Raw genomic sequence first — 13,665 nt, 5'->3', positions numbered from 1 at the left:
TTCGCTACCGAGTGTGAGGCGGCTGGGATGAGGATCAGCGCCTCTAAATCTGAGGCCATGGTTCTCGACTGGAAAAAGGTGGTTTGCCCTCTTCGGGTCGGTGGGGAGTCCTTAAGTATTTTAAGTAGTTTAAGTATCTCGGGGTCTTGTTCATGAGTGGGGGGAAGATAGAGCGTGAGATTGACAGACGGATCGGTGCGGCATCTGCAGTCATGCGGTCGCTGTATCGGTCCGTCGTGGTGAAGAAGGAGCTATGCCGAAAGGCGAAGCTCTCGATTTACCGGTCGATCTTTGTTCCTACCCTCATCTATGGCCTGTTATGAATTGACGCTATATAAATAAAGATTGATTGATTGATCTATGGTCATGAGCTCTGGGTCATGACCAAAAGAACGAGATCTCGGATACAAGCGGCCAAAATGGGCTTCCTCCATAGGGTGGCTGGGCGCACCCTTAGAGATAGGGTGAGGAGCTCGGTCACCAGGGAGGAGCTCGGAGTAGAGCCGTTACTCCTCCACATCGAGAGGAGTCAGTTGAGGTGGTTCGGGCATCTGGTCCGGATGCCCCCTGGACGCCTCCCTAGGGAGGTGTTCCGTGCATGTCCCTCCGGGAGGAGGCCTCGGGGTAGACCCAGGACACGCTAGAGAGACTATGTCTCTCGGCTGGCTTGGGAACGCCTTGGGGTCCCACCGGAAGAGCTGGAGGAGGTGTCTGGGGTGAGGGAAGTCTGGGTGTCTCTGCTTAGACTGCTGCCCCCGTGACCCGACCCCGGATAAGCGGCAGAAAATGGATGGATGGATGGATAAACTCAGTCATTCTGTGATAGAGAACATTAGTCAACAGAGCTTACAGTCATTAAGTTACTGAACTCTTTTTCACATCATATAATTGAATCCAAACTTTTTAGAAGGTTTAGAGACATTTAGCTTGCACGCCATGTTTGTTTACTCTTAAATTGCATCTGACCGTGCAAGATGACACGTTGTGATATGAGACGGCTGAATCGGTTAGTGTGTGAGATCTGAAATGTTCATTGGTCATGAGCGATGTAATGTGTGTGGTCTCTCACATTTGTGTGTACCCGGCATTAGTCTCGCTTCTTTGTCTCTGTTTGCTCAAGATTACTCAGCTGTCAAAGACAGTTCTTTTTAATCAAACACGTGGTTTAGTCTTTAAGGCACTTTGGCTCATGAGTCCCACCACAAGAACTTGCGGCCAAAAGTTACCCAACCCTGCCCTCATAAAAAATTTGATAACAGATTGGGTTTTATTGGAAAGAAGGTCACTCTTTGCTGCAGCTGATTGACTGGATGTGTTTTTGCATGTAGTGAGCGACCTGTAAATCATCCAAGTTTGAACTCGCCTGCAGCCCTTCTTATACTTCAATAATTTTGATTAAAGCTGATCCTTTTGTGTGTTTACTGAAAGGTGAATGCACTAACGATGGGTGGATTCCGCCTTTCTCAGGCACACCTACACACCCGTTAACCTTCTGTCGAGTTAAACACGGGCAGGTGTCTCCTCCCAGGCTTGGCTCCATCCATCTCTCCTCCTCCTCACGAACTCCTCTAACAGTATAAAAAATCAGCAGCTGATCTCTGAGCTCCACTGTCTCGTCTTGTCTCCTCAGCTGAAGCAGAAAGACAGCTCCTTTATCCATATCACAATATGTACAACTCAGGAGGGTCCGTGATGAGCATGAGCTCTAGAGGTATGACCAGTTTCTCCATGCCCGGTGGACGTAGTGTGACCAGAATCTCCTCTTATGGCGGAGCTAGTGGAGCAGGTGGTGGAGGTGGTGGAGGTGGCTTCCAGTACCAAAGTGGTTTTAGTAGTGGTGGAGGTGGTGGTTCTGGATTCTCCTTCGGTATGGGCGGCGGCGGCGGCGGAGGAGGGGAAATGGACATCTCTGCCAACGAGAAGGCAACCATGCAAAACCTGAATGACCGTCTGGCTACCTACCTGGAGAAGGTGCGCCTGCTGGAGGCTGCCAATAGTGAACTGGAGCTTAGGATCAGAGAGTTCCTGGAAAAGAAGACCTCCCCATCCTCCAGAGACTACAGCGCTTACTATGCCACCATTGCAGAGCTGCAGGGAAAGGTGAGTTTAGTTCCAACATGTGTGCCGATATTTAGTTACCTGAACACAACAACAGCAACTGAGTTTAATCATTGAATGAAAGTTATAGTTCGTGATTATGTTTTCATTATAGATACTTTAAACATGAGAAACACAAACTGAAAGTAAAGAGCATTTCTTTTGTCTTTTATCTCTCAGATCCAGGATGCTACCAGAGACAACGGTGGTATCTACCTCTGCATCGACAATGCAAAACTGGCTGCTGATGATTTCAGGCTCAAGTGAGTGAATTCATTTATTAATAAAAGGTAGAATAGGCTAAACGAGTGTGCGCACCCCACGGACAGCCAGAGAATTAATATTCTGGTCTTCTGTCAAAGACAAATTTAGCACACAATCTTGAGGGTCAATAAAACAATCAGGTCCTCTAGGTTAAACCTTCCTCATAGCTTTCAAGCTATTTAGCTATCTTACTGAAATTGAGTAGATTGATAGTTTTTTCACTTACAGTTCACATACTGATTCTTGCCAAACAGTCCATTCATCCATCAAGCTAACAAGGTTGATAACTCAGTAAACAGAAAAACTGATTTAAAACTTTTTTATTAATTTATCCTGATTGTAGGTTCGAGAACGAGCTGGCCATGCGTCAGTCAGTTGAGGCAGACATCGCCGGGCTGAGGAGGGTCCTAGACGAGCTGACAATGAGCAAGTCCGACCTTGAGATGCAGATCGAGGGCCTGAAGGAGGAGCTGATCTTCCTCAAGAAGAACCACGAGGAGGTCAGTAAATATTTTTTTTTTTTATCCATTTAAGGGATTCATATAGTTTACGTGGACATGTAATTAAAGCTGCTTATAAATTAGGTTCCCACAGGATTGAGAAATGACTGAAAGGACCAACGCTGGAAACTTATTAAGTCTCACTGTTTTTCTGCAGGAGCTGCTTGCCATGCGGAGTCAGATGAGTGGTCAGGTAAACGTGGAGGTTGACGCCCCTGCAGGACAAGACCTTGCTGCAATAATGGAGGAAATCAGAGACCAATACGCAGTTGCCGCTGCCAAGAGCAACAAAGAACTGGAAGCCTGGTTCAAAGCGAAGGTACGACTTCATTTTATTGTAGAAAATTGGTATCTAACTGTAACATAACAACAGCTGTAACAACTGTCTGGATTATAATAAATATCTCTCCAGACATTTATTGTGTTATTAAGTAAAATTATACAAAATATACAACTTGACACGTTTATATCACTAAATCAGTGGGTAAACTTACAGATTGTAATGAAAATGCTGCCATTTTTTTCCCCCAAAAAAGACAGAAGAATTGAACAAAGAAGTTGCTGTCAGCACAGAAACCATCAATACGTCCAAAACTGAGATCTCAGACCTCAAGCGAATGCTGCAGAGTCTGGAGATCGAACTGCAGTCACAGCTCAGCATGGTGAGAAAAACACACCAACACACACACACACACACACACACACACACACACACACACACATTTCATTTCCATCGAGTGTATGTTATGAGTACTGAACCGGGTCTTCTCTCCTGCAGAAATCGTCACTGGAGAACACCCTGACTGAAACCCAAAGCCGGTATTCCATGCAGCTGACAGGTTACCAGAACCAGGTGAGGATTCTGTTTCATAGTTTCACTCAGACTATTGCTGCTCGTTGGATTCGACATGTAAACTTTCTTTTCTTATGCTTTTTCTTCTTCAGGTGACGATGATGGAGGAACAGCTGATGCAGCTGAAGTCTGACTTGGAGAGACAGTCCCAAGAATACCAGATGCTGCTGGACATCAAGACCAGACTGGAGATGGAGATTGCCGAGTACAGGAGGCTGCTGGATGGAGAGGGTGGCGGGTGAGAGATTTAAAGAGTTATTTATTCACCTGTAGGATAAATGTCCTGCAGGTAGAATTAAAGTACATTAAATACAGTACATTCATGATTGTTTTTGACATAAAAAAGAAGAGAGTCTCTGTGGTCACATGACACAGTCCCAACTTTTGAAACATATTTTTGGCATCAGATTGTACGTTGAAGAGAAAGACAAATATTACTCAAACAAATTATAATTAATGTTATCTGAAGACCGTACTCCTTATATTCAATATTAAAAGTGTTAAAGCATATATCACTATTGAAAAAATATACATTGATTTATTTCATATTTCAAATAGTATTTTGAATCGTAGGCGTGCCAAAAAGGAGAGTTAACATGCAAAGAAATACCAACAAAGGAATTTTAAGAACAATATATACAAGAGGAATAACTACAGATGCATTTCGAAACACGAAAAATATAATTCTTATACATTTTTTAATTTTTAATTTTTTTTCTGCATTGAATAATGAAAATCTATGTTCTTTTTAAATATAGTTCACATTTCATGAACATTAATATTGATAGGGTTAGTGCAAAAATAATTTATTTGTTGTTCCTTTCATTTTGTCTCCTTCTTTAACTACTACTCTTTTTTGAGTATTCAGCAGTGTTTCTTTGTTGACACTTCGAAAGGACAATTCTTTACTTTAGATGCGACTTCAGATGTAAAAATCTATGTTTCTTCCTTCTGCAGTTCCTCCTCCTCCTCCGGTTTCTCTTCGTCCATGAGTTCATCCAGCACCTCCAGGACTTCAACCAGCTCCTCCAGCAGTAACCTCAACACGACCCCCCCTGCCCCCGTCTCTACCTCTATCACAAGGCAGAAAGTCATCACCATCGTGGAGGAGGTAGTGGATGGGAAGGTTGTCTCCAGGTCTGAGGAGGTTGAAGAAACAAAAGAGAATGAGGAACCAGTGGCATTGGCAATGTTAGATTGAAATGATGCACAAATAAAAGTGTGCCTTAACATAAAAGTTTTTCTCTTGTGTCCTCTTTGTTCATATGTCACTATACTGACAGGTTCCCAAGTTCTAGAAATTCGAAAAAATGAACATGAGTGAACAACAAAAGACACAAAAGTGCATCAAAAAAACATGTTTTATCCATGAAGTTTTCCAAGCTCAGTGTTTCAGTGAGTGTCTCACACGTCAGATTTCAGCAGAAAGTAAGAAAAAAACAAAACAAATAAAGGAATTGAACATGTGAGATTAAAAATATTGTAGTCATATCACAAAGTGATGCTTCTGTTATATATCTGTTAATCTAACTCTGAACTCACCACTGTGTAAAACTATTATAAATTGCAGATTAATGTTCTGCTTTATTGAACTCCTGAGTTGTTAAATATAAAGTGTTTTTACTTCAGGACTTTTCAAAACGTATACACAATATGCTTCATATTGCTGAATCTGAAGCAAAATATATCATGATTCAATAAGGCAAACAAAAACGCCCTTTTGTACATCCCAATGGTAAAAACAAACAGGTTTTCCACACCATAATTATGTGTGTAAAGAGTTCCTTTGCAACATCTTTGTACCAGAAATGTTTATGTTATGTGCTTATACTACAATGTTTATTCAAATTTTTGACATGGCGTCACACGCTTTTGGAATCACCCACCTTCCCAACACTTCCGAACACTGAAAGCTACAAAGAAATTGTTGGTCTCAGTCACTTTTGTGTTTGATTTTTGTCTTTGTTTTTTTCAAATGAAAAGCTTCAAAACCTGTTTTTTGAATGTCATGTACTAATCAACGGAAGACAAGCCCATGTAAAAGAACAAGACAACAGACTTCTCCTAATCCTGACGACAAATATTGTGTTAAATTTTGAAAAATATCCCTGCTTTTAACGAACATTACCGCCCCCGAACGCTGACTGACAGTTGCAGTTGACAGTGATGCTTGCGGTATCGTTAGCTAACGGTTACTAGCTAATGTTAGCTAGTTAGTACTCACCGATGCTTAGATTATGAAGCGTATCTTTCACATCGCATAAAGCATCAAAAATACATACAACTACCTGTACTTTTGTGAACTTTCACCCCACAGTAGTGAGAGATTCTCTAAATATGAGCAAACATTACTTAAGTGACGTTCTGGGTTAAAAAGAGTGACAATGTTTACTGACGACTTTCCCACAAACATTTGACAGAAAGTGTTCTGACAAATGTTTCTGTCAGTCTTTTGAGTTAACATAATGTACTTATTAGACGTGTTTTAATGAAAGTTAGACAAAGAGGCTTTTTTGCGGACAAATAGATCAGCCAACCACAAAGTCATGGTTACTCTTTCAAGTGTAACACTGGCAAGGACTTGGTGTCCAAACTCTACTGGAGACCCTTATATCTCGGTTTCTCTTTGGTTGTCAGGTGATGTAAACATGCATCATTTTGAGAAGCTGGACAATCAAAAAGCCTGTGCTTCAGTTCTACAGGGTTTTCAACAGTGGCCGCTATACTTTCCTGCGTGCTTTTTGCCCTCCAGCCATTTACGCTGATCACATGACCGAAGGCTATGAATACATCACCTACGCTGTGAATTTCCCATAATAAAGATGGAATTCTGGAGTCTTGAATTACCCTGGGGATCAATAAAGTATCTATCGATCAAAAAAATTCCCTTACGGCTAACACTGACACATCACACCGCCTATATAGACAAAAACGGACATTAAATTAAGAGACTCAAGTAAAAAAATCCTTCAACTCAGCTTAGTTTACAGCAGAACTGACTGTTATGTTGGTTTGGAGCAGACAATAATAGTAACAGGGTTGAAAGACTTGAATTAAAATGAACATGCTGTATTAAAGACTATTTAAATACACACAAGAAAAACATTAACTGGGGTAATAAATCAACTGGGAAGTAAGCTTATTTTCAAACTTCTTTTATTGCGAACACTTAAGTCGCCCTCTGCTGGATGTCAGAAATACAGCATTTAATTGCACTTCTGTATTTGCTTCTTTTTGAAACCAGGCGCTATACCTTTACTTTGATATTGTATACAGTCTGTGGTATGAGGACTCATTTCCAGTCAACAGTAGATGGATAATTATACAGACACACCTGCGGAAAATATTGAATGATAGATCAAACCGCTTGTGTGTTTATGTGGGTTGTAGTGCCCTCTACCATCCAGTCAAGGAAACACAATGAAGTGCTTTAAAGACTGCCCTACGTGCCAGTAACGGAAAATGCTGATTTATAATGCACACATTATGCATGTTTTGTATATTTATTCCCACATTGTTTCAAGACTTTAAATTTTGAGCAGGGTTTGAAACCATTTCATCACAAAACCACAGCGGTACCATTTTAGTTTTATGTTTAAGTTAGGTTTTATACCATTCAAGGTCTGCCTCTGGATAAATATAAATGTACTTTACTGGTTTTAGAAACATATGCACAGTTTGATCTTGGGCTTTACGCCACCCTTTCATACGTTTAGATCAAACTAATTCAAGGCTTTAAAGTAAGAGCAAAATGTTGAATGATGTGTAAAAAGCTTAAAAGCTTACATCAATGAATAAGGACAATCGATCTGTCTCGCTATTTTTTTCTGATTTTCAGGTGTTAGGTGGCAGTGAAAGCAGGCTAGGCAAGTTGGTTCAGTTTTCTCTCCCCGGGACAATCATGTGTCACACTGTGATATACGATACGCTCTGTGTCTACCCCCATAGGAAAACATGTTTAACCCCTTGGAAGCATATTCTTTTTATTACTTCTAAAAGCTTATGGAAAAAAGTGATGTTTGGAAGCTAGATTGACATGTAAATATAAATCTTATCCACAATATATATGAATAACATTCAGGCTTTGATAAAAAAAGAAAAAAAACCTATAATGTCTATTTCTATGCAGATGATATGATAATTATTTGTTGACTTGATAACTGGCTGTTAGGCACCTTTAACTTCACCTGTCTTGAACTTTTTTTTATGCAGAAGTGACTTATTTTTCTACAATGACTCAACTGTCCCGTTTCATTATCTGTCCTCACAAACACACACGACCACACACTAAGTAAACACCTTTGTTAAAAATGTGCAGACAGTCATAGTTAATCTTCCACTTTGTAGCAGCCTCAGGGTCATTTTTCATTATATAAACATGAGAGGAATGCTGATCCAAGTTTTAAACAGCAGCCTTCATCGCACTCTGAATGTGTGCACTCCCAAAGCACCAGTTGGAAGAATTTACATTTTTAAGGTCTTCGTAAATAAACAAGCTTCAGTAAGCTGTCATACACAGACTGGTGCTCTTTGTCCACAAAACTTTACAGGGGCAGTTCATCTACATCGCTGCAGATTGGTGCATTGCAATTAATAGTAAGTAAGTAAGTAAGTTTATTTATATAGCACCTTTCACAGCACAAGGTCACAAAGTGCTTTTACAAGTATTAATCAGTAGAAAAAAAACAATAACAAATCAACAACAACAAGGCATTGAAATATGACAAATTAAAATTGAAATTTAATGGGAATTTTTTTGCTGTATTTGTGCATTTTTCTGCACATGATTTCACATGACAAAACTGGGCAACTGTAGAAACATGTTGGTGAAACATAATGGACTTACATGTATTATAGAATGGGTACAGCTTTTGAGGCAGAGCCTGGTTCATTCCTATGAAAGTTGTAGTTGCATTTGTTTCTTTTGATTTTGCATGTGCAGTTTCTAGATATGCTGCACATTTTTCTAAATGTATATCTTTTCAGCCGTTGATGAACCTTTGAATCTACCACTGTACATGTTGTATATGTTTAGAAAACACTAGAAATGAATAAAATAAAGAGCAAAGCAGAAAGACAATAAATCAAACATGTATGAGTTATGTGACAACAAGTTTCCCCCTAGGGGATAACAAAGTATTGACATGTATAATATTGATTTCAATGTTTTTTAAATGTTTTGTACCTTATAAGTTATGCTGCACATTTCTAAATGTGCGTCTTATCAGCCATTGCAGAGCCTTTACACCTCCCGGCCACATATCCATATGTCTATTTAATTGTACATTTAGGTTAAGGGAAGCATACATTAAGATGTGAAATGTGACTCCCCCCAGGAAATGTTTCACCATGCAAGCCAAACTATGTTGGCGACCCACTTGTCTTGTCGCTTAGCCTGTTTCAACATGAAAAAAAATTCCATGAGAGTGAAAGTCACAACCCGAGTGAGACAATGATCAACTTTTTTCATACCAGTGACTTTGAAGTTGTGACATTCAATGGTGCTGAACAAACATGTTGCAAGTGGTAGACGTTAAAGTAGCACCAGCGGTTCAGGATAAGATGATTAGACGTGTTCTGCAAGTGGTGTTACATACATATTTACTAACTTTTAGACAAATCTCTTAAGATGTTCATCCAGTTTTTTAAGCTAACAATACAAACATGGTATGGAGGTTGGATATGAAGTATTTATGTCCCAGAGTAGGTCGACGCCCCGATTGACAAACTGAAGTTGGTTCTCGTTCTCCGTCTGCTTTATGGTTTGTCATTTTAGTTTAAAAGAAGAGAAGCTTTTGTCACAGTACACCAGCTCCAGACTTTATGACTGTGCTACTGGCCCAGAATGAGGAACTGCCACAAAGGATTTTATTGTTTGTCTGCACAATAAATGTGGAGAGAGGGGAATGTGTGCCGACCCGCAGGCAACAAACACACACACACACACACACACACACACACACACACACACACACACACACACAGAACTAAGAACCAACAGACAGGTCTGAACATGAAAGGATGAATCCAGGTGGATGTGAGACAGAGAAGGGTCGAGGGTCTTTAGGTATTTCAAATGTGCAAGAATCTGCAGCAGATTAGATAAAAGAAGATTTCAGATTCCGCTGAGGTTCTGGATGATTGAGTCACACAAAAAAATAAAAAAAATAAACAGAGGTTCTGGAGGTTAACATTGTATAACACTTGTATACTTTACATTCCTGCTGTGATTCGCTTGTTTGTCATGTGGCTCAACCCGCTCGAGTTGCTAGCCCTCAGGCATGGAGCAGGGGCTGGACCCTTTACCCCTCCCTCACTTTCAGGCAGCATAAAAGGAGCTGAGTCCACCCTTGCATTTATTCTCTCCACTCCATCCAGAGCAGGAACACACCGCCACCATGTCCTTCACACGCTCAATGAACTACTCGGCCGGAAACCGCATCGGCTCCCAGCGGGCCCCCAGTGTGTATGGCGGCGCCGGAGGCTCTGGTGTCCGCATCTCCAGTATGAACGCTTCCAGAAGTTTCTCCTCTGCTGGTGCAGGGTTGTCTGCCTCTGGGGCTGGTGGCAACGCTGCCTTCAACCTGGCCGATGCCGTCGACATCTCTGACAACAAGAAGATGGCCATGCAGAACCTGAATGACCGTTTGGCCTCCTACCTGGAGAAGGTGCGCAAGCTTGAGGCAGCCAACGCCGACCTGGAGCTTAAGATCAGGCAGTTCCTGGAGAACAAGACCAAACCTAAAGGCCATGACTTCAGTGCATTCAAGGTCACCATCAGTGACCTGCAGGACAAGGTGAGACAAAGTTCTGGTTCTGTAAAAAGATCTGCCTCTATCTTTCCTAAAAACGCTGTAGCAAAGAGAGATCATTTACTGTATTAGGATCAGGATAAGAATCATTTGTGTAACTGAAGATGCCCAAAGCTTTCAGGATCAACAATAAGTCTTCTCCAACACAAAAGCTTTAAAAGCCCCACACCCAAACTCAGGTGTTTAGTTACATAGGCAAAAGTGATATTGGAGTTTTTTCTGCAGGATGTACTCAGGCGCAGCCACACCCTGATCACCACCTGCAACAGAGACATGCGAGCTGCAGCTCTAAGTTTGCACAGTGTGGGTGACCAAAGAGAAAACCAGTCAAACAATGACAGGAAATTTGCCTCATATTTGCATCTTGTTTGTATGATGTCATTTGTGAAACTACCTCATTCAACTCTGTACTGAAGAAGCACAGAACCAACATTTTACAAATGGATAAACCTGCAGTCATGCACTGAGGTGTGCTTCTCAGTACATGTTTCATTTACATACTCTGATAAAAGCCTGAGGAGGAAATTGAACACTTCTTTTGTGTGTTCCAGATCTATTATGCCACCAGTGCCAACGGCTCTCTCTACCTGGCTATCGATAATGCCAAGCTGGCCGCCGATGACTTCAAGGTTAAGTGAGTATACAGGGTTAACTGGGACCTCTGTCACAGAACGTTGGTTGACCTGATTACACTTTGCTGATCTCACTGGGATATCAACTGTGATGCTTGTTCAGTAAAGAAGAACTGGCTTCTGACAAGAGATTTTAAGTAAAATGAACAGCAAATTCCTCAGAGTGTCTTTAACAACAACTACATCCTGAAAAAGAGTAGCCACGCCCTAAACCATCCAACAGATAACAGTAAGGTCCTTTACCTGCTTTTGTAAAGTGTCTCGAGATAACGCCTGTTATGAATTGATGCTATATAAATAAAGATTGATTGATTGATTGATCCATCTGTTCTTTTACGTGTTACTTAAAAAATATTTTTTTTTTATGTATTTGCTTATTTAAAGGGGTATGTCCCGAAACCCACTCTAATTGGTAGGCCCATCAGATATTTGAGTTTTGAGGATGACTTTCGTAAAATAACTTCACAGTGCCCTCTTGTAATTCTGGCTCTTTATTGTTGTCTGTTGGTGTGCAGGTTCGAGAACGAGCTGGCCATGCGTCAATCGGTGGAGGCTGACATCTCCGGGCTGAGAAGGGTCCTGGATGAGCTGACTCTGGGAAGATCAGACCTGGAGATGCAGATCGAATCTCTGAAGGAGGAACTCATCCAGCTCAGGAGGAACCATGAGGAGGTGAGCATGAAACGGCTAGAACAAGGAGCTTCACAGACACGTTTTTGGGGAACTATCATAACAAAAACTCAAACTTTGTCTCATGAACCAAACAAAAAAAAAGGAACAAGCTCTTGTCATGAACTCATTTGTTTTTTTCTTTCCTGCAGGACCTTCTCCAAATGAGAGCTCAGGTTGGAGGTCAGGTCAACGTGGAGGTGGACGCTGCTCCTCAGCAAGACCTTTCTGTTGTCATGGCTGAAATCAGAGAACACTATGAAACTGTTGCCAACAAGAGCCGCAAAGACCTGGAAGCCTGGTTCTGTGCCAAGGTGAGCTTTAAACAACATCATGTCGACAACCTGTTTGCTTCAAACATGCCTCTTTAAGCATTAAGCTTGAACAACTCCAGTCAGCCATCAGATCATTCAAGTGTTTGGAAAAAAGATGGCTAACAGTGGAGTCTCATCTGCATACAGTTTGATTATAAGCAGTTTTTAAATGTGCACATTCTAGATGACATTTAATCTTTGCTTTGTGTTGTTTGTTCAGTCTGAAGAGCTCAACAAGGAGGTTGCTGTAAGCACAGAGACTCTTCAAACATCACGCTCTGAAATCACAGAGGTCAGACGCAACCTTCAGAGCCTGGAAATCGAGCTCCAGTCTCAGCTCAGCATGGTGGGTTCCTGCTTTTTCTTGGTCCCTTTTCTTGTAAAAAAAACACAGAAGACAAATCCCCTCACACCTCGCTCCTTCTCTCTTTCAGAAAGCGTCTCTTGAAGGAACCCTAGCAGATACCAATAACCGCTATTCCAGCATGCTGGCCGGGTATCAGAGGCAGGTTGGGGCTATGGAGGAGCAGCTCGCCCAGCTGAGAGCAGATCTGGAGCGTCAGGGACAGGAGTACCAGATGCTGCTGGACATCAAGACCAGACTGGAGATGGAGATTGCAGAGTACAGGAGGCTCCTGGATGGAGAGAGTGTTACGTAAGTTAACCAGTCTAGGATGATACTAGGATTTACTAATAGTATTTATAATCTTTTTTTTTTTTTTTTTTTTGGTCAACATTGTCCATAAAGATTTTTGTTTTGGTTAAAATAGCTATAAAGTATGTCAGTAGAATTACAACCTTGGGTTTTTTGTGAAACATAAAAGCAACTTTAAATAAATAATTTTAAATAACACATTGATTTCTGGCTGCATGTGCTACAAAACAATCAGTATAAAGCTGTTCTTGTGACATGACCTATCCTTCATGAGAAGACTCCATACCCTCGTTTATCACTCAAATGACTCCTTTTGGTGTGTTTTCCTGCAGATCGTCATCGACCACCACGACAACCAGAAGGGTTGTAATTGTCACCAAAGAGATCGTGGATGGGAAAGAGGTCAGCTCTGAAACTTTATCTACAGAGTGAGATGACAAACATCCAACAATTCGCTGCCAGCCGTTCTCAGAAACATGCCAATAAAAATATTTCTGATGAACTGAAACATGTGTGTGTGTGTGTTTCATGTCTGTATGAATCGTTTATGCTCTCACTTTTCATTCTTTACATTTTACCTAATTTGGTTTGAACTTTTAGACAGTAGAAGATATACATGAAAAATGTTCAAATTCTGTATGTAAAATGTACACAAATATTAACTTTACAGCACATTAGATGTTTACAAAGAGGAAAACTACAGAACAGACAACCATCAGGCCAGAGAGCAAAATAATACAAATGCAAATAACAAGAATAAAAAAGACACAAGAGACATGTAACACAAAAATTAAACAAGAGAAAAAAGTCAACAGGATCTTGAGAACACACACAAAGAAGAAGAAGACAACACCACATCACAGGCACTT

At 41.0% G+C, this 13,665-nt stretch overlaps 1 protein-coding gene across 1 annotated transcript; it reads left to right on the top strand.

Annotated features, from left to right (window-relative positions):
* Positions 1-1,643: 1,643 nt before the first annotated feature.
* On the top strand, positions 1,644-13,243 carry LOC306837680 (uncharacterized protein). The gene is made up of 16 exons (XM_079365424.1): positions 1,644-2,100; positions 2,278-2,360; positions 2,705-2,861; positions 3,019-3,180; positions 3,398-3,523; positions 3,640-3,714; positions 3,807-3,952; positions 4,672-4,905; positions 4,998-5,005; positions 10,093-10,511; positions 11,078-11,160; positions 11,674-11,830; positions 11,980-12,141; positions 12,362-12,487; positions 12,576-12,796; positions 13,129-13,243. Exons 1-16 carry the CDS (start codon positions 1,669-1,671, stop codon positions 13,226-13,228), a joined length of 2,691 nt encoding a protein of 896 aa, XP_079221550.1. The 5' UTR covers positions 1,644-1,668; the 3' UTR covers positions 13,229-13,243.
* The last annotated feature ends 422 nt before the right edge of the window (positions 13,244-13,665 follow it).

This window comes from Symphodus melops, assembly GCF_947650265.1.
Source record: "Symphodus melops genome assembly, chromosome: 17".
Lineage (NCBI taxonomy): Eukaryota > Metazoa > Chordata > Actinopteri > Labriformes > Labridae > Symphodus > Symphodus melops.
The sequence above is the reverse complement of the archived record's forward strand: the minus strand, read 5'-3'. Positions and strand labels throughout refer to the sequence as shown.